The sequence below is a fragment of the Melopsittacus undulatus genome, chromosome 4 (assembly GCF_012275295.1).
Source record: "Melopsittacus undulatus isolate bMelUnd1 chromosome 4, bMelUnd1.mat.Z, whole genome shotgun sequence".
Lineage (NCBI taxonomy): Eukaryota > Metazoa > Chordata > Aves > Psittaciformes > Psittaculidae > Melopsittacus > Melopsittacus undulatus.
In genome coordinates, this window is record NC_047530.1 from 111374263 (window position 1) to 111397412 (window position 23150).

At 43.7% G+C, this 23150-nt stretch overlaps 1 protein-coding gene across 1 annotated transcript; it reads left to right on the forward strand.

Moving 5' to 3' along the window:
• The first annotated feature begins 1138 nt into the window (after nt 1–1138).
• On the forward strand, nt 1139–22533 carry GLRX3 (glutaredoxin 3). The gene is made up of 11 exons (XM_034062577.1): nt 1139–1254; nt 6378–6486; nt 8347–8421; nt 9423–9624; nt 13870–14042; nt 14128–14189; nt 17307–17364; nt 19054–19106; nt 20420–20459; nt 20544–20636; nt 22258–22533. Exons 1-11 carry the CDS (start codon nt 1184–1186, stop codon nt 22306–22308), a joined length of 987 nt encoding a protein of 328 aa, XP_033918468.1. The 5' UTR covers nt 1139–1183; the 3' UTR covers nt 22309–22533.
• Nucleotides 22534–23150: the final 617 nt, after the last annotated feature.

Genomic DNA, 23150 nt, shown 5'->3' on the forward strand with positions numbered 1-23150 from the left:
TCCTGCCTGCCTTCCCTTGTCACCATATTCCACGATCTAAAGGGTGGCTACAAAGATGAGACTCCCTTTTGACAAGGAGCCTCATGGAACAGACAAGGGGTTATGGGCACAAGTTACTCCTGAGGAGATCCCCACTGGACACGAGAGGAAAACCCCAGTGAGAACAATCAGCCACTGGAATCATCTCCCCATGGAAGAGGTGACTCCCCAACACCGGACACCGCTAAGCTCCGGCTGGATGGGGTACTGGGACATCCACTCTGGGTCCTGCTCTGCTTAGAAAGGTTGGAGCAGATGATCCCTGAGGCCCTTTCAACCTCGGAGTCTGTGATTCCCAGTCTGTACACCCAGCCCACTCCAGAGCTGAATGCGGATGAAAGCCCTTGAGTCTCCCTATGTCCAGTTGAGCCTATTTTCTAGCTTTATGTGCTAAAACATAAAGTATCACCAATTCTGTGTGTCCTTATTCTGTAAATTACCTTGGATTGTCATCTCGAAGGCTTTTCTTCATCAGAAACAAAATATATGTGATTTTGGTAGCAAAAAGTGTCAACTAATAACAATTTTTCAGTGGTGAACGCAAACCTGAGGTGTTGAATCAGTAGATTCTAGAAAACTAAAGAAATTATTCAAGACGTGTATTTTCTGTATGACATCAAAACCCTTTGTGGTCATTTTCATCAGAATTAAAGTGGGTTTGTGGTAATCATATCATGAACATGGGCTTTTTTAGAGTATCAGTTTTCTCTGTGTTTAGAGAGCACGGAGATGCTTTCTTTTACTCAAAACCACACCTCAGAGACGGAAACCACCGCAGCCTTTCCCTTGTTCTTCAGGAATGGTGAAGCAATTTGAGGATTTGCTTTCTGCAGGGGATACCCGGAGATGATGGCCATGTAGGGCCAGCTCTGGGACAACACAAGAGGGACGTGAAGCTGCTGCCGCAAGTCCAAAGAACTGGATGGGCTTTGAGGTCCCTTCCAACACAAACCAGTCCATGAATCCATTAATCCATGATGATGAAGCCCCAGGTGAGAAGGAGCAGCAGCCATAACCAACACACCTCACGCTCAACGACGCATGCGCGGAAGCTCGACGCATGCGCGGGGAGCGCTGCGGCTCGGCGCAGGCGCGGTAGCGCCCTACGTGACGTGCGGCGTCTCCTCCTTCATGCGGCGCGGCCATGGCGGCTGGGGAGGTCTGTGAGGTGGGCTCCGCCGATCAGCTCCAGCAGCTGCTGCAGCAGAATGAGCGGTGAGGCCCCGGTGGTCGGGCTGGGAGGGACGGGGTGGGATGGGATGGGCCGAGCAGGGTTCTGCTACCCGTGAGCGGCTCTTCGCGTCGCTTCTGGCCTGGATATAGGTGGGGTGTGAGTGTTGTCCGGCTCGGCCCCAGTCGGTTGTACCGTGTGTTACCGGTGAGGGGCTGCGGCGTCGGGGGAGTGTGCCGGTGTGCCCCGAAACACCGGGTTAATTCCGGCCTCTGGGTAGAGGTTTGCGAGGGGCTGGTGTGTGCTGAGGGGAGCGGGCCCTGTGCTGCTGCAGAGCCCTGCGCCGGGAGAGGGAGCAACGCGAAACAGAGCTCTGGTTGAAGAGGGCGTCGGGAGTGGGGCTGGGGAGGTTGTTCTTCAAGGAGCTGGTAAGGGACAGGGTGGGAGGGCTCAAGCTAGGGAGAGAGGAGGAAGCTGTAACTTGCACCAGTGTCTGGTGCAGGGGATGTGAGGCCTGAATGGGCAGAGAGGCAGGAAAACGACGAAAACGGGGCTTTCTGTAACCTAAGTTGTTGTTCTTCTTAAGCCCTGAGGTGTCAGCAAGCCAAAGTTATTATACAGCGTTTCCGATAAAACCAGCAACATTTGAATGAATATAACTATAGAATCTCAGAGTGGTTTATGTTGGAAGAGGCCTTAAAGCTCATTCAGTTCCAGCCTGTACCATGGGCAGGGACACCTTCTGCTAGAGCAGATTGCTCCAAGCCTGGTCCAGCCTGGCCTTGAGGCTGGACAGGGATAGGACACCAAGTGCCAGTGTTTATTAGGTTGCATATTGAGAAAAACCCATGAAGCAAAACCGTTCATCTCATGTCACAGGGCTGGTTTCTCATTACGATGGTTTTATGGTCTAGTAATGAGTAGCAGGGCTCTTCATCCACTGGTTTCTCATGGATTCTCTGTAGCCTTTGAGCAGCAGCTCCTGGCTTGGTGTTGGGAATCTTGAGCGCTGGTCTTTTGGGGGAAATTCTGTGCCCAAGTTTTACTTTCCTGGGAAAGTGTCACAGTAACTACTATTGTAATTAAGGATTAATGGGTGCTCAGGTGTTCTGCTGCTGAAAGACAGGTTTGGCTATGAGCTGTGCTTGTTTCCCTTGTGAAAGCAAAGGGATAGTAACTGTATTATTACAGTTTTTAATCCCTTAGCTGAGTGTGTATTTAACTAGGCCTTGGAAGGCACAGTAAAGTGCTGTGTTAAAAGCATTTCCATGTCATTTAACTGCTGCATTAGCAAGTGGACTTTGAGCATATAAGGAGAGGAAACTGATTGATTAAATGGTTTGGAAAGAATGATGGAACTATCAGCATCTCAGTCTAAAAGACAGCAGAAGGAAGCATTTGTAAGTGCTGATTATGGGAAGAAGAAACTAGATCCTTCAAGACTTGTGCATCACTTCAAGTTTTCCTTTCCTGGAATTAGCTTCAACTGAATTGTTGTGTCAGGACATTCCAGAGGAAACCCCCCTCTCTCACATGGATAAACATGCATCAAAATGAAAGTGGCTTCAGCAGCCTGTTATTTTCAACAAACCCCTCAGTAATTCTCATTCCCTTTACCCACAGGACATGATTCAGTTTTCTCTTTTATGGACTTGATTCTTTTATGCATGTTTCTGTTACTCAGACAGGTTGATAGAATTGATAACTCTCTTCCTTTGCTTCACCTGAAAACATTTGGCTTTGGCTTTTGGTACTGTTAAGAAACCAAGGAAGAAAACAAACCTGCACTTACAGAACATAACACATTCCCCAAGTCATAGTGGGGGTTTTGTTACTTTTTAATGTTCTTGGGTTTGGATGGTAGTAGAACTGTAAAAATATAAACTGGCCAACTTAGGGTACCTCTTATGTTAAATTACCAAGAGAATTTGAAACGTAAAGGTTTAAAAAGTACTTCTAAATGTTCACTTTATTGAATGTGGATAAGGAGTAAGGAAGGGAACTTATTCCTTACCCAGGAGGGAAGGAGTTAAAGGAAGTATTTCTTTCTTGAAAGATAAAGCTGAAGACAAGGAGTGTGCTGCATTTTTAAGGATAAGCCTGAGGCTCTTTTACTACTAAAACTGTTCTTTTCAATAGACTTCCTGATTTTTCCAGACTAATGGAATTGCCACAAACCACCTGCTGTTACCAGCATTTTATATTGACACTTAATTCCATCAGATTTCTTGCTTCAGAAAATGAATGTTTCATGTACCAGGCTATTAGTAAAATTTGTGTCAGAGAATAAGTGTGAATTTTAAGGTTTAATTGTTTTCAAAATGCATCTAAATTTTACAGTTGCAAAAGGAGAATTAAGCCAATGGCTTCAAAATCATGGGATCGTTTATCATTCTGTAACTGTTGTTTTACTTGGGCTGTGTTTTGGAGAAATCAGCTTATAAAACAAAAGTCTTGTGCTGTCTGTCAGGGAGAGATTACACAGTTACAAGGGTGGGTCATCAATGGAGTAATTATTTAGTAGTTATTTTCTGGATATCTTTATTGGAGAATGTCTTACTATTTTGGCAAATAAAGGTCTGCCTCAAGCAAATCGGCTCTCATGAGACCTCACCTGAAGCACTGTGTGTAGTACTGGTGTCCTCAACATAAAAAGGGCATGGAACTGTTGAACAGGTCCAGAGGAGGCCACGAGGATGCTCAGGGGCTGGAGCACCTCCTGTATGAAGACAGGCTGAGAAAGTTGGGGCTGTTCAGCCTGGAGAAGAGAAGGTTGCATGGAGATCTCAGAACAGCCTTCCGGTATCTGAAGGGGGCTACAGGGATGCTGGGGAGGGACTGTTCATTAGGGACTGTAGTGATAGGACAAGGGGTAACGGGTTGAAACTTAAACAGCAGAGGTTTAGATTGGATTTAAGGAAGAAATTCTTTACTGTGAGGGTGCTGAGGCACTGGAATGGGTTGCCCAGGGAGGTTGTGAATGCTCCATCCCTAGTGGTGGTCAAGGCCAGGTTGGATGAAGCCTTGAGTGCCATGGTTTAGTGTTAGGTGTCCCTGCCCATGTCAGGAGTGTTGGAACTGGATGATCTTAAGGTGCTTTCCAGCCCTAACTATTTTATGATTCTATGTATTTTCAGGTTAGATTTTAGGCAGAAGCTGTTCCCTGTGAGGGTGCTGAGGCGCTGGCACAGGTTGCCCAGAGAAGCTGTGGCTGCCCCATCCCTGGCAGTGCTCAAGGCCAGGTTGGACACAGGGGCTTGGAGAGAGCTGCTCCAGTGGAAGGTGTCCCTGCTTGTGGCAGGGGTTGGAGCTGGAGGAGCTTTAAGGTCCCTTCCAACACAAAGCAGGCTGGGATTCCATGATTCTGTATTAATACACTATAGAAAGAAGACTTTGGGCTTTTCATTTCTGCAGAGAAAGTGTCCTTCTGTTTTTTCTTCCACTAGTCAGATTTAAAAAAGAAAAGTTGTGTTAAACAGAATGAATTTTAGTTGTGGGCTCATAGATTTTTCTCCAAAAATGTGAAATATGGATTGATACAGGAAGAGAAATTTTGGGAGCTATCATAACCTTTTTGTTATTATCTTCTTTTCTAGGTATTAGTTGGGTTTTTACAAGTGTCTTGGTTGAATGTAGGAAATAATTTGCTTAGAATCACTTCAGGGAATCACTGGGTTTCAGCCTTCTATTTTCCACTATTAGCCAGTGGAAGCATCTTCTTGCTCCACTTGTAATTGAACAGATGCAAAAATCAGTGTTTTAAACTTAGAGGCATTGTGCCGTTAAAGGACAGCTCAAAAACTTCATTCCCTTTGATTCCAAAAGCTGTGATAGATCAAAGTAGAGCAGCCTGCTTTTTGAAGACCGTGGAAACATCATCAAACTTGATTAAAACAAACAAAAAGAACTTGTTACTAATGGATCAAGGATGGAACAACTTTCCTAAGCTCTTCACAGCATCAGTGGGCAATGAATAGGTTAGGAGCAGTATTGGAGGAGGTCTCAAATGAAGCTTGTGGGGAGCAAGCTCTAGAAAACCAGTCCTGGAGCAAACCTCTTGATGATTCTCTGCATCAGAGCCTGCTGTTTTCTGAGCTACTGAACTGCTGCTGTGTCTTGAATTTGACACTGTTCTGTCTGTTTGGACTGGGTGTTCTCGTACACACAAATGCCTTCCCCATCCTACAACCTACCTAATTGCTTTCACCTCAATACACTGTGATAAAGTGGAGGTTGCACCGTGGTATAAGTGCTCAAACAGCTTTGCAGTGAAGGTTTTGCTCTGAGCTGTGTGATGTGGTCTCAGGCTTTACAAGGAGTCCATCCCAAATCCTGTTTGTAAACAGAGTAAATCACTAGTACGAGTCTTTACTAGGGTTTAAATACCAGCATCAGTTGTGAGCAGTGAGATCCGTGCAAAGAAGCCTCACAGCTATTGTTATGGTTAAAGAGAAGTGGTTTGCCTTTCGAATCACTGGTGATGGTGACTCGTGTGCAGGAGTGTTGGAAGAGTCTAGAGATGACAGCCATGGAGAAGACAGAATCATAGAATCACAAACTGGTTTGGGTTGGAAGACACCTTAAAGGCTGGGTTGGATGGGGCTTGGAGCTCCAGTGGAAGGTGTCCCTGCCTGTGGCAGGGGGTGGAGCAGGATCAGCTTTAAGGTCCCTTCCAACCCAAACCACTCTGATTCTATGATTATTTCCTGGATATGCAGTGAAGAGGCAGTGGCATGGCTGAGGGGAAGAGCAGTGGTGCAGCCTCAGGCATGGAGCTGCTGAGCTCTGGAGCTGAAGGCAGGTATCTTTGCTTGGGTTAAGATGCCCCAGAGCAATTCCAAGTGCTTGGCCTTAATGTCTGCTTCCCGTAGTGTGTGACTTGTTCTTCCTCCTGTTTGACACTCACATGGAATGATCTTTTACTGTTGAAATGCAGGATGGTATTTTTCTTCGTGTTACATTACCTTAACAGTGCTGGTTGGGCTTTGGAATGCTTTCTGCAAAAGTAATAGAAAATCCTCCTGGATTCACTCATTGGATTTTCCCAGGAGCATCCTCTGAGCAGTGGGGTTTGTGTTTGTGGGTTTTTTTTCACAAGGTGTATCGAGCTGTTGTATTTCATGAGTAAATGTAAATGCTGTTACTCTCTTCTTCTGTTTCCAAACAGGTCCCTTGTGGTTGTCCACTTCTGGGCACCATGGGCTCCTCAGTGTGCTCAGATGAACGATGTTATGGCAGTGCTGGCGAAGGAGCACACGCAGGTTGCATTTGCGAAGGTACGTCCGGCAGTGGAGCTTGTTCTAAACAGAGGAGAGCCATTAATACAAAGTGTGAGCAAACTTACAAAATAAGGGCAAAGCTGATTTTTGAAGTTCCTTTGTGGATTCACATTTCAAGATGAGACTTGAACATATGGATGAGATGGCACCAAAACTCTGTGGGATGAAAGTTGTAGGTTCATCTTTCCAAACTCAGTATTGCAGCTTAAATAACACCTTCATTTTATTATGCTGTATAAAGGGAAAAACCCCACACTGATTTGTCCACCAATTAAGGAGTTTTCTCACTAGCTACCTAATAGGCTTTTAAATTTCTCTGTGCTGCAGTGGCTCAGACCTTCAGTTCTATAGACAAGCATATTTTTAAAGCACTGATTCTGTCCCTGGATTTGACATTAATTTGGCAACAGTTCTTTCCAAATGTGCTGGGGATTTGATTTGTTCCTATGTGGAATGGATTGGCCCTGGCTGGATGCTGAGTGCCCACCAAAGCTGCTCTGTCACCCCCTTCTTCAGCTGGGCAGGTGAGAGAAAACATACTGAAAGGGTTGAGATAAGGACAGGGAGATGTCACTCACCAGTTGGAAACATGGGCAAAGCAGACTTCACTTGGTGAAATTAGTTTAATTTATTGGCAGTCAAATCAGAGTGGGAGAATGAGAAATAAACCCAAACCTTAAAAACATCTTTCCCCAACTCTCCCTTCTTCCTAGGCTCAAATTCAGTCCTAAACATCTCTGGCTTTACACAGGTAGTATATGAAGATGGTGAAGTACCTGCAGGTGCTTGTTTCATAGAATCCCAGCCTGGTTTGTGTTGGAAGAGACATTAAAGTTCCAACCCCTGCCATGGGCAGGGACCCCTTCCACTGGAGCAGCTTACTCCAAGCCCCTGTGTCCAACCTGGCCTTGAGCACTGCCAGGGATGGGGCAGCCGCAGTTTCTCTGGGCACCCTGTGCCAGCGCCTCAGCACCCTCACAGGGGAGAATAGATATAAAAATACAGGCTTAATACATGTAACTAACTATGAAATGTTTGGGAAACATAGGCCAAATTTAAGGCATTCTCCTGTATTTTGAAGCAAGTCCTAATTTATTGAAAGGTGTCCCTGCTGTGGCAAGGAGTTGGAACTGGATGAGCTTTAAGGTCTCTTCCAACCCAACCCAATCTGGGATTTGATAATTCAAATAAGCTTTTAGCCCATCCCAGAAAATCACAAATTTGAGTTAAGTAAAGCATGTGCTTTCTTGACAGGTTGCTCCATGCCATGATTTCAAGTTTGCATTCAAATGCTGACTTGAATTAGAACTAATGTCAACAAACTGGCCTCCCAGTAGCCTTGCAGGAGTTAAACATACAGTTCAGCAGACATCAATAGCTTCTTGAAGAAACACTCCTTTTTCCTTCCTCATTTGCAGAAGGCTGCAAATGTCACTCATGATGTACTGCCCCTCGAAATTAGTCAATAGAGCAACCAGCAAGAATTGCTGTGGGCACAAAATAAGCACTGTAATCATGACATAACTGGGGTCAATGATTTATGGATTTCAATATAGTAGTAGCTGCATATGATTGAAAATTTACTAGGTCAGTAGTGCACCAAAAATTTTATTTGCAGCCTCTGGGCATCTTTGGAAATGTGCAACAAAATAAAACCCTCTGAACCTGTTTTGCCACTGTGGAGGCTCAGTGGGTGACACGCCAGCCCACAGAGTCTCTTTTCAATGCAAATGTGGCACCAACTTGTGCATCAAAGCCTCTTTTAATGTATAAAATGCTGAGAATGACACCAACATCTGCAGTCAAACTTTAAAGGAGATTATGAAAATCATCTTTTTCTCTGTTTGTGTTTTGTAGCTGGAAGCTGAAGCTGTGCCTGAAGTATCTGAAAAATATGAAATTAGTTCTGTTCCAACGTTCCTGTTCTTTAAGGTAAGAGAAAATGGATTTAGAGGCGATGGATTCCGTGTGGACTCTTAATACTAACACAAGCACAACCTTAACATTCTCAGTGAAGAAACACTTCTGTATCTGATTTAAGTTTATTCAGTGGAACCTAAAAAAGTAGATGGAAATGGTTCTTATACTTTATATGCAATATTTCAGAGCTTCCTTGATTTCTTTGGGATTCTTGCATAGGCCTTTAGTTATACCTTATATTGGGTCAGAGAAGTTTCAGTGCTGGTTCCTTGTCTGGCTGCAGTTCTACAACATGGCAAAAACCTGGGTAATCTTAGGGAGAAATAACAAGGTCTGTTTAGGTCACATTTGCCTGTGATGGTAAAATTCAGAGTATTTTCTTCAAGTAGCAAATCTGATGGAATCTGAATCACAGAATGAACCAGGTTGGAAAAGCCCTTCAAGCTCATCCAGTCCAACCATTCCCAGCACTGCCAAGGCCACCTCTAATCCATGGCACTGAGGCCTCGTCTCCATGCTGTGTGAACCCTTGCAGGGATGGTGCCTGCAGCCCTGCCCTGGGCAGCCCGTTCCAATGCCTGAGCACCCTGTGGGGCAGGAATTGTTCCTCAGCTCCATCTAAACCTGCCCTGGTGCAGCTTGAGGCCGGTTCCTCTTGTCCCATCCCTTGTTCCTTGGGAGCAGAGCCCAGCCCCTCCTGGCTCCATCCTCCTGCAGGCACTTGTAGGGAGCCCCTACTTGCAGGTCCCCCCTGAGCCTTCTCTTCTCCACACTGAATCCCCCCTGGTCTCTCAGCCATTCCTCATCAGACTTGTGCTCCAGACCCTGGTGTTAACAGTAGCCAGCCAGCAGAATGATCTGAGCCTTGGATGTAAAGACTGGCTAAAAGCTCAATACACGAGCCCACCCTGCATCTCAGACTCTGTATTTATATGGTGGTTTGGCTATTTTTTATTACAGTACAGAGTCTGAATTTAGTCCTCTAACAGGAGCCTGTGTTTTGCTCCCCTCAGAACTCCCAGAAAGTGGACAGGTTGGATGGTGCACATGCCCCAGAGCTGACCAAAAGAGTGCAGCGCCACGCGTCCAGCAGCTCCCTCTCTGCTGGTCCCAATGACAGTGTGAAAGAAGATCTGAACATGCGCCTCAAGAAACTTGTCAACGCTGCCCCGTGCATGCTCTTCATGAAGGGGACTCCAAAAGAACCCCGTTGTGGTAAGGATTGAGTCAAGTTCATGTTCAACATGACAACTCTTGCTTTGGGCTAGTTGTCACGCTTAGTTTTGGGGAGATACATCTCAGCAGTGTCTTAGGAGTAGTAATGAAAGTGTCTTCATGTTGGTTAAGTGTAGTTAGAGAGTTAGTCTCTTAGTTAAGTTCTGGCAATGGAATCACAGAGATTAGGGGCTTTCTGAAGAGGACATGATGTGTAGTGTTGTTCTTGAGCTGGAACGCTTAACACTGTGAGCTACCTCAGGAATATTCAGGATGTGTTTTCTGTATCAAGTTGCACATATTGAAAAAGTAAAAGAGTTTGAAGATTGTTTCTGTTCAAGGAATAACAGGAATTCACTGGGATCACAGTAAATTGTCTGGTGACATCTTGGAGCATCTCCGTGGCCTCCTGGCCTCGCTCCACATCCCTCTTGTGTTGTTGCCTCAGAGCTGGATCAGGGCTGCAGAGGGGGTCTCCCCATAGTGCAGCAGAGGGGGAGAATCCACTCCCTGGACCTACTGCTCACACTCTGGGGGTGCAGCCCAGCACATGGGGGGTTCTAGGCTCAAGCGATCACTGAAGCCAGGCCATGGGAAGCTTCTCCTCACCCAGCACCCCACGTCCTTCGCAGGCTGCTCCATTCAGTCTCCCCCCAATCTGTGTTTGTGCTGGGATTGCCCCAATTGAGGGGCAGGACCTTGCACTTGGCCTGGTTGAACTTCCTGAGGTTCTCACTTGCTCCTGATACTTCTGAGCACATTTGGGGTGTCTGCAGTTCTGACTGTTCAGACACACATGTTGTGAGTTTAACTGTGTTGGATGTTAATGTGGCACTGCTGTTGGTGACACCACTGTGCTTGTGGTGCAAGTGGTTGGGCAGGCACGTGGCAAGCTGCAATAGCACAGCATGGGTCTTGCTGTGGCCATGGCAAGCTCAGTGTCATGCAGGCAGTGGCAAGTCTCCTCAGAACTACTCATGCGCCAGGTTCTCTGTTATTCCTGGGTCAGTGGCATCATTGACACAGGAACACGGTTTACTTGGATTTCTGTGGATGCTGAGTCAAGAGCTGGTTCTAAAGGATGTTGAGCAAAACAATGGGAAGATTTTGAAGTAATATAGAGAAAAGACCCTTTACTGCTTCTCATGAGCTTGAAGTTTTGATGGGAGGCAATTTTGAAGCAATTTAAAATAAACACAAAAACCACAAATCTAAAAAGACATTGAGATTAAGGATGGTTTGGCACTTCATCACAAAACCAATATGGAAAGTGATTTAAGAGTGTGACACAGGTTCATTTGCATGATTTAATATGATGAAGTAGATCATAGGCTCATGAATCCAAGAGTGTTTGTGTTGGAAGGGACCTTAAAGCTCCTCCAGCTCCAACCCCTGCATGGACAGGGACACTTTCCACTAGAGCAGCTTGCTCCAAGCCCCGGTGTCCAACCTGGCCTTGAGCACTGCCAGGGATGGGGCAGCCACAGCTTCTCTGGGCACCCTGTGCTAGCACCTCACCACCCTTGCAGGTGTTTGTACAAGCTTTCAGTTCTTCCCTGGTACCCTATGAAAAGTGCACAGGGTGTGCTTACTTAAATATAAACATGTATTAAAATTGGAAGTATTAAAATGTAGTATGAAACATTAAGTTATGTAAGCTTCTTATTTTGCAGTTAAATATTGTGCCTGCCTTAAACTGCTGTGGTAGTTTCAAAGATGTTACAAGGTTGGGTCTATTAAACTTCCTGGAATAGCCTTTTTGGAGTGGAAGGTATTTTATCACTTTGACAAAGATGATACAGTTTAAACAGTAGTAGGAGTAATAACAATTGAATTAAACAAAAGGAGCCATGCTTATTTAAAGGTGATGATATTCTTCATTGTATCGATTTTGATACAAATAAGACTTGCACTGGTGTCTGTAGTGCAGTGGGCAAGTGAAGGGCAGCCTCTCCAGCCGTGTATGTGGGGGTCTGTGTGTATTCTGTCATTTCTTCAGTGGAGAAGCCAGCTAAGAGAGGTTTTCCCCTTGGCTATGTGTTTACTAGTGGTTGTATTTGCTCCATACCTTGTATTATTTCAGTGAATTTATTTGGACTGTGGCGGTATTTGTTAATTTGCTTCAATACCATTAATTATTCAGGGTGTTTTTACTGGTGTAGGCCCTGGAGTAGCACTTGTGATGGTCTGCATAACCAGTTCAACCAGTTTGTTAGCAGTTTAATTCTTCTTTGTAAGGCATATATGGCATTTCATCAGGAATTCAGCCTAAGCCTTTTGTTACGGAAGTAAAGCTGTTCCAGCACTTTATCCCTAAGCAGAACACTTCCAGCCTGCTACCATAACCCTTCAAAATAAAGCACAAGCAATCAATCTTTCTAGTTTGCATGTAATGGCCTCCAGCAAAAATAAAGCTGTTTTTTATTCTCCCCAGTTCCTTACAGTAGAAATGAGTTAATGTATTGGTGCTGGAATCACCATCAGCGATCAGCCTTTAGCTGTTTACTAATGAACTCCCAGATGTATGAAGGATTTCAGAACCTGTGTTTTACTTCAGGCTGTACATGAACTTCACACTTCAGTTGTAGAAAGAAAAGCAACTTAGATGCCATCCATAGAACTAGTGCTCCTTCATATCCCAGTAAATTGTGGAGCATGAAAACTGCAGAAAGCTGCTGTAAAAAAATCCATATTTCAAAAACTAATAGGTGGTCTTGCAAGCTGAAATCAAAGGTTATTCTTCTATGGCACTGGGATTCTGTTTCCCATTTAAGGCTGCTTTATTTTTTTATTCCTTTATTAAAGCCTGTAAGCGTTGTCCTTTTTTTTTTACCTTCTTAAATTTATATAGAGATTTTCATTTGCACAGCATTTGGTGGAATTCTTTGAGGGAACTGGTAGGATTGCAAGGGTGTTTGAATGCAAACCACAATGAGTTGGCAAGCACATAAACTACACATTGTTGTTACTTCTTATCACATAATTGTTACTTCTTATCACATTATTGTCATTTCCTATCACATTATTATTCACTATGAGGGTGCTGAGGCGCTGGCACAGGGTGCCCAGAGAAGCTGTGGCTGCCCCATCCCTGGCAGTGCTCAAGGCCAGGTTGGACACAGGGGCTTGGAGCAGCTGCTCCAGTGGAAGGGGTCCCTGCCTGTGGCAGGGGTTGGAGCTGGAGGAGCTTTAAGGTCCCTTCCAACACAAATCAGAATATCCTCTATGAAAATAGAATAGAGGAGAATTGTTTGAAAGTGAAATTTTGAGTGTTTCCCTCTAATGTAAGAAGATTTAGGTGATTCTAGACTGTAAATACTACAACATTACAATTTTCATACACGCATCTCTCTACAAATGATGTGAGGATTTTCTTAGGAACAAGATCTTTAATTACAGAAGGGAGAAACTTCCCAGGTTGGGACAGAGTAAACTTACCAAATCTGGATGTTCACATCATCCTATTCAGTGCTTAATATCCAGCTCAGAGGGTGTGTTTGGAGTAGGACATAGTGAAGATCTGTGTTAAAGGAAAACATGGTGTGGTAGTGTCACAAGGTAGTGAAATGGTTGCTGTTGTGGACATAGAGAGCTTAGAAAATGAAAAGGAATCTACCCTTTACCATGAAGTAGGAAAGGAAAAGCTAAAGCAGAAGGAGTGGAAAACCATGTAAAGCCAAGTTTCTAAGTTAAACTGGTGACAGAGTAGTGGAGTGTGATCCTGATTTCAACTTCTGTGTCAACTTCAGACACATTTGGTGGAAGTGAAGTTCAGTGGTAGCTGGAGGAAGAAATGAAAGGGTAGAGAAGTGCTGCATGCTAGAGAAATGAAAAGGCTACTGAAGGTGGTGGTGTGGTCATTGGTTAATGTTAAAGTGATTTTATTCCTTGTGAATGCTCAAGTGAAGAAGAGCTGGAAAAGACAATAAGGGAATGGGTTTAACTTGCTTTAGTTGCATCTTAGAACAACAGAGGTGCTTAAATGAAGGTTGCAGACTGTATAATACACGAAGTAGAGAAGCACCACACTTACCAACCATGTACTTTGGTTTTGTTATCCCAATAATAAATATTTCTTTTGCTCCTTTATAATATTTGGGGATATTGCTAGAGCAAAGAAAACCACACTAGAGCTGTTTTGAACTTACTGTCCTAAAGAATTGCATTTGTAAATGACTGATGTGTAGTACAGACATGGGAAAGCTTTGGTTAAACTATGTGTCATTCCTCTTTCTGTGTCTGCAGGTTTCAGCAAGCAGATAGTGGAGATTCTGAACAAGCATGACATTTCATTTAGCAGTTTTGATATTTTCTCTGATGAAGAAGTTCGTCAGGGGCTGAAAACATACTCTAACTGGCCAACTTACCCGCAGTTGTATGTATCTGGGGAGCTCATAGGTGGACTTGATATTGTCAAGGTTAGAAACTCAGCAGTTCTTCCTCTTTATAGTTGTCAGAAGCACATTTTTCTTGCTTTTTACATCTGACTTTTCTTCTCCTCAGGAGCTTGAAGCCTCTGGAGAACTGGACACGGTCTGTCCGAAGACACAGAAGTTGGAGAGCAGGTATGATGTGTTATGTCAGTATTTTAAAGGTGTCTTTTTGGGGGTTTCGTAGAATCCCAGACTGGTTTGGGTAGGAAGGGAACTCAAAGCTCCTCCAGCTCCAACCCCTTCCACGGGCAGGGACCCCTTCCACTGGAGCAGCTGCTCCAAGCCCCTGTGTCCAACCTGGCCTTGAGCACTGCCAGGGATGGGGCAGCCACAGCTTCTCTGGGCACCCTGTGCCAGCGCCTCAGCACCCTCACAGGGAACAGCTTCTGCCTCAGAGCTCAGCTCAGTCTCCCCTGTTCTGGCAGGTTCAAGCCATTCCCCTTGGCCTGTCCCTACAGGCCCTTGTCCCAAGCCCCTCTCCATGTTTTGTGTGGGCCGTTTCCTGTATGTTTGCTTATGTGTGCAAACCCCTATATAAATTTTGTCCTTTGACTTCATCATAAGTGCATCAAGATTTTCTTTGATTACAGAATTCCTGCAGTTGTTTAGTATTTTCAGTTTTCTATCCAGTAAGCATCATTTCACATAAAGCTGTAGTATTAAGCTAGACTGCTCCGAGAGGCTTTACTTACTATATTTGTAGTTTGTTATATTTTAATTACAGCAGGAATATATAGATTCTTTCATTTGTCTCTTAAGAATTTATTGCATAAAGATAGCTTGGAAAATCATCTTTAAATATTAGTAGCTTTTGTGAGCTTCATTTGGCACATACTTCATAACTGTGGTGTCACTGGAGAAAACACATAGGCTTGTCTCCTCATTTTTCTTGGTTACTCATGTCCTTCAGGCCCTGTTTTCTTTCACCTTGGCAACAGGAATATGTGCTGCAACAGCAGGAAGTGTGCTGCTTCCTGAATCAGCTGTAATAGCTAGAAACCAATTTGTCCTACTTTAACCTTCCCATTTGAAGATTTGCTCTCATTTGCAATCCTGGTGTGCCCCAGGCAGTCAGGCTCCAGATATCTGACAAGTCCTTCTCTCTGAGAGGTTCCTCCTGGATGTGGCTTTGTTTTTCCCTAGTTCTTATGCGAATTGTGCCATTAGGACATGCAAAGGGGGTTCCTTTACTAGGAGGTGGCCTGTACCTTGCAGGCAGATACATTAGCAGAGATTCTCTCTTGCTGTCTGGATGGTGAGAGCAAGTCTGACAGTGCTCTGGATGTGTCTGCTTCTGGTTCTTTTGCCCTCTCAGCACAGTGGAGAAGGTATTTGATGCAAACCATTTCTATATGGTGATGAAGTATACTTACCTTTACAGCAGTGTAGTTATTACTTCCCTTTCTAATGTGTTCTATGGCCAAGGTTTACCTTTTGTTACTCTAGCACAGTAACTAAATTGTCTCAGCAAGGCCACAAAACCCAGTCACTACTTTTTGTATTCTGAGCTTAAATTATAGGTAAAGATGACATTCTGTGTATGGCCTTTTAAAAGCTTACTGTATAAAATGTCCTTTCTCCTTTTCTGCAGTCTTGCCTAAGCTGCAACTTGATTGCTTTACTTAATGTTTTTGGGGTGAGAGAGAAACGGGAAATGTCTTGTGCTTATCTAATGTGTTTAAATAGATGAAAAGGATTGGTATAGCTCAATGTCTTCCTAAAGGAACGGCTGCAGCATCTGTGGAAAAGGTGGGTGAAGCTTCTACCAGTGAAGGAAGAGTGGCTGACAGTTCCCCAGACAGGTCACAGGCAGCTTCTTGCTTCATTTGTTCTTCATCCTTTAGTGGGTGTTTGTTTCTTGGGTTAAACCAGGACATTTGGCTGAGGTCTGTCTTCTGTTCTCTGCTGACAACTGGGAAGTTCTTTTTCCATGACTCGGGTTAGTTTTCCTTTGTGACTAATCTCATACTTGTGACCAACTGACATCTCTTCCCAACTGTACTCATTCTTACCAGTCAGTCATAAAGAAAACCTATGGAGTAGTTCTTCAAACATCCTAAGACTTAATAAAGTGAAGGAATATCAGTATAGAAACTTCTTAATGCTACATTATGTTCCTTTGCTCAGTGTTTGATCTCTTTCCATCAATTTACTGCATCTTCTTTACTTGAAAATGGACTCTGGAAATCAGCTGTGTTTCAGGAAACAGATCTGGCAGCTCACCCTTGCTGGTACTGTTTTACTATTGCTTTCTAACCTCGAGGTAGCTTGGTTGGAAGCATTGTTTTGAGGTTTACATGTGTGAAGGCTGTAGGTGACCCAGCAAAACATGGACTCCCAGCCTATTTTGTGTTGGAAGCTCATCCAGTTCCAACCCCTGCCACAGGCAGGGACCCCTTCCACTGGAGCAGCTGCTCCAAGCCCCTGTGTCCAACCTGGCCTTGAGCACTGCCAGGGATGGGGCAGCCACAGCTTCTCTGGGCACCCTGTGCCAGCGCCTCAGCACCCTCACAGGGAACAGCTTCTGCCTTAGAGCTCAGCTCAGTCTCTCCTCTGTCAGGTTAAAGCCATTTCCAAAAACTTCATTTAGTTTTATTTTGCAGAGGCCCTGCATTCTCCAGTCTGGCATCTTTGTGTTACGAGTCACAAAGTGATTGGTTTGCCTTTATCAAGAAGCCATTTAACAGTTTGATAACTTCTTCCATCACTTGTCATGAAAACGCCTTCCCTAAAGGAAAGGGAGAGAGGGGGAGTTGTGCTGGTAGACCAGTAGTGGGCAGGGCACAGTGGTGGAAACCAGACCTCTTCCTTTGGGTAGTAGTTAGTCCTTAGCCTGTAAGTCAATAGGTCTTACAACTGGTGGACAATAGGTACAGCTCTTACACTGCAAAAAATATTCTCATATGGGGAATGAGAAATGCAAAGTATGATATTCAGTGTGGGGAAAAAAGTAGGTCCTTGTATATAGACCCAGTGATGTTCCTCCTTGTGCTTACTGCTGCTTAATAGTTAGAGGTTGATGTAGAAAAGTGAATTGTTGCTCTGAAAGTAACAGGTTGGTTCAACTTCATTCACTAGAGTCACTCTAAGCAATTTAAATGAATAAAGTTCCTTTTTAGAATGCTTTAAGTGCATTTGGTAAAGCTCTAAGTTGGTATCATCCACTTTTGTGTTTTATCCTTGTATGGAAACAAAGCTTGGGATAATAACAGAGGTGTTTTATGGTTTTCTTTTGTGTGCTTTCTGTAGGCTGAAAGCCCTGATAAACAAAGCTCCTGTGATGCTTTTCATGAAGGGAAGCAAACAGGTAAGATTGTGTTACATGCTATATTTAAAGTGTCTTTAAATAGTGACAATTACATTATTCCTTGCTATTGAAAATTAATAGTGCTGGGAAGTCAGTTATTTGTCTTTTTGTTTGGTGCTTCTGTAAGAGTAATGCCCATTTAACCCGATGGGTAATGTATATTGCTAAAGTGCTGCTAGCTGTGCCCCAGTAAAATCAGGGAATTTGAAGCCCTACAGTGATGCCTGTCAAGTGATGTACTGTTCAGGAATGATGGAGGAACTCTGCGTGTCCTTTGGTCTGTTACCAGTTGGCTTTGCACATCCTCACTCGGCTGCCCACCTGAGGCAAACAGGCCCAGAACTTCATCTCTGTATCCATGCTTCTTGAAATGCCACTCTGTTGGCCTGCTTGCACTGGGTGCCCTGTCCTGTCCTTTTTAGTTTTGCTCCCTTCATCATACTTTTCACAACTGCTTTTAAAACAAGCTGCTGATCTTTTGAAGGCTAAAGAATAATGCCACATGCCAGAAATGATCCACTCTATCTCACGTGCATGGGATGATCTGTTCCTGGTGTATTTAAGCTGCACTTGATTATCTTGCTCACTGAAATAGTCACTGAAGACAGACAACTGCTAACAGACAGGATTAAAATAAAAGCAAGTGACTGTAATCCAAAAGGTCAATCTATTGCTTTGTGTTGTATACCCAAACCAAGTAACCAGGGGACAAAATACTCCCCTTTGAACAGCAGGCACTGCAGTTCTTCCTGTCAAAGTTACTTGAGTGACACCTGACTTAGGTTTTTCACCGGAGTGGTGAACCCTGAATAATACCTGTAGTTAGTGGTGAGTTGTTACATGGTGTTTTTTAAAGGGATACATAGGTAGGGGACTGAGCCCTTCCATGTGATTTGTGTTTTGATTTTATTTTCTTATTTATTCCATGAACCTTCTCTGTATTAACAACAGTTTATAGGCTGTTTTCCAAAGCCATTTCATAGGCACTGGAACCCCATGGGTTATGCCAAGTCACTGAAACCATGGTAATGAGCTGGTTGGGATTGGGTCTTCTGAACAGATGCACTTGTAGAATCATGGAGCGGTTTGTGTCTGAAGGGACCTTAAAGCTCCTCCAGCTCCAACCGCTGCCACGGGCAGGGACCCCTTCCACTAGAGCAGCTGCTCCAAGCCCCTGTGTCCAACCTGGCCTTGAGCACTGCCAGGGATGGAGCATTCACCTCTATAGGTTGTCACTCTCTCCAGAACAGCAAGTAAAAGCCAGTGTATGTCTTGGACTAAACCACATGTATTTTACAATGCATGTGAGGCATTTATACACATCCTGCTTACAGCTTTGGCTTCTTGAATCATCAGATAATAAGCAAACCTGACTAGTTCTCAAGGCAGTGTTGCCAGAGCTGGAAATCCGCTTCATTTCATATCATTTCAAACCACAACTGAGGAAGGTGCTTAATATCCTAAATGCTTTCATTTATATCAGCAGAGTATGTAAGGAAAGAGAAACTCGGTGCTGTTTAAAGCTCAAAGAGTACAAAGAAGGAAAAAGGGATTAGTAGTGTTGCTGATCCAATAAGGTCATCACTAGCAGTAAATCAGTAATAGCTGTAGTATAGCTTGAGGACTTGGTAGTTTGTGGATTAAATATAGCAGATCCATGTTTTAACCTATGTGTGCTTTGCATTTTAGGTGGCAAAATGTGGGTTCAGCAAGCAAATTGTAGAAATCATGAACAATACTGGGTACGTAAGTGGGTTTTTCATTGAATTTGGGAAGCCAGTTGTGTGCTAAAAACCACAGCTTATAAATTAAGAGTGTGGAAAATGTTTGTGTAAGGGTTTCCCCAGTGTAATTTTCTTTGTTTAAGGGTATTTTCAAGTATATTTATGTGAAAGCCCATAGTGCAAATTACTACTGCACTCTCTAAGTGGTGTATTAGGTATTACACAGCTTTAGCACTACTACATTGTGATTGTCTTGCTTAGATTGAGGAGTTCATTGTGATTTTTTTCTTCTTGCTGTGATTGTTAACATGAAAGCAATCCTTCCACTCTGATAAGCAGCTCGTCTCAGAGAGGTCCCTCTTGATCTCTCTCCTTAATCTTGGAGCCTCTCATGTTACCTAGCCTCAGTTTTCCTCTTTAAAGCAGCTCTTTCTGTAGTGAGAGAGATTGGTATCATCTCCCTTTGAGCAAACTCCCATTTCATTTGCACTGCGTGGTAGAGGTTAAGCAGTTGTCTTGATTACTGCATGTTAGAATGGGCTTTTTGAGATCATAGATAACAATATATCAATGTACAACTTGGAAATAAGCAGCACTGAAATCGTTGTTCCCCATCATGGTCCTAGTCCAGTTGAGGAATCTATGCATGTGCTGGTTATTGGAGATACTAGGAATGGCTTACCCAAACTTGTACATGAACCAACCAGAGAGCAGATTTACACAGGAACTTCAGTTTTGTGTTTTTACACAAGTAGTATATGAAGATGATGAAATAGCAGCTGTTTGTTTCCAACACACTGGTTTGTGTTGGAAAGGGCATTAAAGGGTCCTAACCTCCTGCCATAGGCACGGACCCCTTCCACTAGAGCAGGTTGCTCCAAGCCCCTGTGTCCAACCTGGCCTTGAACACTGCCAGGGATGGGGCAGCCACAGCTTCTCTGGGCACCCTGTGCCAGCGCCTCAGCACCCTCACAGGGAGCAACCTCCTCCTTAATAAACCCCTCCAAAGTGTGGATGTGTCTTTGGGTATTTTTTTAAGCTAATAGTGAATGGAATTACTTTGACCACATTTTGCCCAATTAGAGCCTAAGCCACACAACTTAATTTCCAAGGGGTTATCTGTGTTTTATAAGGACTTTCCTATGAAACTGGAAGCTACTTACATTACAGTTCTTTGTGCCTAAGGTGTTGGCTGTTTTCTTTCTCTTACCTGTCAATTCTGAGTGATTTGGAAGCTGCCTTATAAACATGCCCATTCTGATTTAAAGATAAAGGTCTTGCACTGCAGAACTCCACAGTAGATGATTTTATGTGTTCTTTTCTTTTTCTAGTGTTGACTATGAGACATTTGACATCCTGGAAGATGAAGAGGTAATGAACCTTCTCCAGCATTGATGATTTCATTGCTGTTTCTCCAGAGACTGAAGTTTATACTTAAGGTTTCTGTTGTCTTAGGTGCGGCAAGGATTGAAAACCTATTCCAACTGGCCAACGTATCCACAGTTATATGTGAAAGGTGAACTGGTTGGAGGGCTGGATATCATTAAGGTAGGAATGTGGGAGAATCCTGTTGGAGATGTAAATTGAGTGCTTAAGAGTATAGGAATGTTTCCTGCCCATCACATATATATACTCCAGTGTAATGGTCTTCTATCATGAAACCACCCACCTTGGTGGCTTTACTGTGACTTAGCTCAACACACAACTGAAAGCAGCTCTAAATCTCCACTGTTCTCCTATGCCAAGATTTAGCAGTGAAATGTGTTTTCTTGACAGCAGTCAGTTACTGTTACTGTAAAGAGCAGTTTCACCCCATGGGTGCATTTTTACAGGTTTCTTTTCCTCGTTTTACTTCTGACATTGCTTTTCTCAGAGAAAGTGGGCAAGACATTCTTTTCCTAGCAAAACAGGCTCATTCCTGGAAGAAAGGAAGGTTTATTGGAGTTGTTTGAACAGGCCCCGAAGCAACAAAAATAGATCTGCATCTCTTACTCTGGTTTTTGATTTCTGTAACAGAGCAGGCACAGTGTTCTAAAGCCCAAATACTCTGGAGCCCATTCTTGTCTGAATGTTTTATAGCCAATTCCTCAGACATTGTAACTCCTGGGAAGATACAATCAATAAATCTCATTTAGTTCTAAAAATACTGGTTTTACTTAAATTATATGGACTAATTTTATTTATTTAACATGTGTGGGGGTTATTTCAGTGATTGGAAAGTAGAGTCCTGGGCATTGTGGGGATGCTGTGGAATACTTCCCTCACTAGTATTTAAATGTGATTTGTCTGTTTGCATTGCTGGAGTGTGTTCAGTTCACACTGACTTGTAGTAATGTTTAGTGTCTTAAAATCCATTCTGTAATACAGCTTAATATGTGATTGTTTCTCTTGATGTGGAGGAAGAATATGTAGAATCCCAGTGGCTTGGGTTGGAAAGGATCTTAAAGATCATTTAGTTCCAGCCCCTCGTATACTTCACAACATGTTATCTTATAACTCTTTCCTGATGTTATTGAGTTCTTTAGGGAGTTAACAGCATTATCATTTGAATTTAAACCATCAACCTTTTGTAAAATCCCAGCCAGGTTTGTGTTGGAAGGGGCCTTAAAGCTCATCCAGTTCCATCTCCCTGCCATGGACAGGGACCCCTTCCACTGGAGCAGCTGCTCCAAGCCCCTGTGTCCAACCTGGCCTTAAGCACTGCCGGGGATGGGGCAAGTACCTCTTAGTCAGGAGTCTTACAAGTCTCTTCCTGTCTTGTGTGTTTTAATGCGTGGCTGTAACAAAATCTATAAGTGAATGATGATTTTTTTATGTATTTGGGAAGCATTTTTATGTCAAAATTTTGTATGTGCCTAAAATAGACCTTGAATTACACCTAGAAGGAGGCAGAGCAGGGGCTTTACTCAGGAAAGCTGATAACAACCCGTTCTTTTGAGGGTGTATCTTTCCATTGGGTAAGTTTCCTCTGCTACTGAACAGACGCAGGATTTAAATCCAACGTGAAGAACTCCAATGTGTTGGCCAAGGGGGACCTCTAGTGGGTTGAGTGACACATTCCCTTGTAGCTGCTGAATCGATTTCCTTACCCACAAACCACCCCTATTGGAACCTTGTTGTAATCACAAAGTGTGCATAGACAATAATGGCTTTATCTGTTTCTTTACAGGAACTAAAGGAAACTGGTGAATTGCTGCCTGTTCTGAAGGGAGAAAATTAATGGCAAAAGGCCATCACTGGGAACAGGAACACTTCGAACAATTGTTCACTTCTAGATATCAAAGCAATAGGCAACTTAGCCCTGTGGAACTGATCAGGAGCAAATAAACACAGCTTATGTCCTGTGGCTGTTTCACAAGACAATGCTACATATGAAAATGTGTTTCCACTGAAGCTGCAAACATGTCTAGATCTTCAAATCCAATTAAAATATGATTCTGAAGAACTTTGGGGTGGTTATTGCACTCTTTCAGTGTGTTCATTGCATGTAGATATTTATGCATTGACTAATGATACCACTGCCCTTTGTAGCACCATGTAGGATTACATTGCATCTTTACTTTTCTGGGCTCAGCTCTCATTAGGAGAATATTAATGGCTGTAGCTTTGTGGTGTGGAGCATAATTTTCTGTCCCTGTTCATAACTGTTTTCCTGTCTAGTAAGCAAGAAAAATCCTATTGAAACCTTAATCCAATGCCCCATTAGGAAGTGGATATGAATGAGTTTCAGCTCTACTTTGTGCATCTTCATTAGCAAAGCTGGTCCATAATTGTTCATCTCAGATGTTCAGCCTATTTTAACATAGCTTTTGGGGCATATTGAAATTACAGTTGAAATGAGCTAATGAACATGGTGGTTAGGCCAGTCCCTTGGTGTATCATAAATTATAGAATCCCAGCCTGGTTTGTGTTGGAAGGGACCTCAAAGCTCCTCCAGCCCCAACCCCTGCCACGGGCAGGGACCCCTTCCACTGGAGCAGCTGCTCCAAGCCCCTGTGTCCAACCTGGCCTTGAGCACTGCCAGGGATGGGGCAGCCACAGCTTCTCTGGGCACCCTGTGCC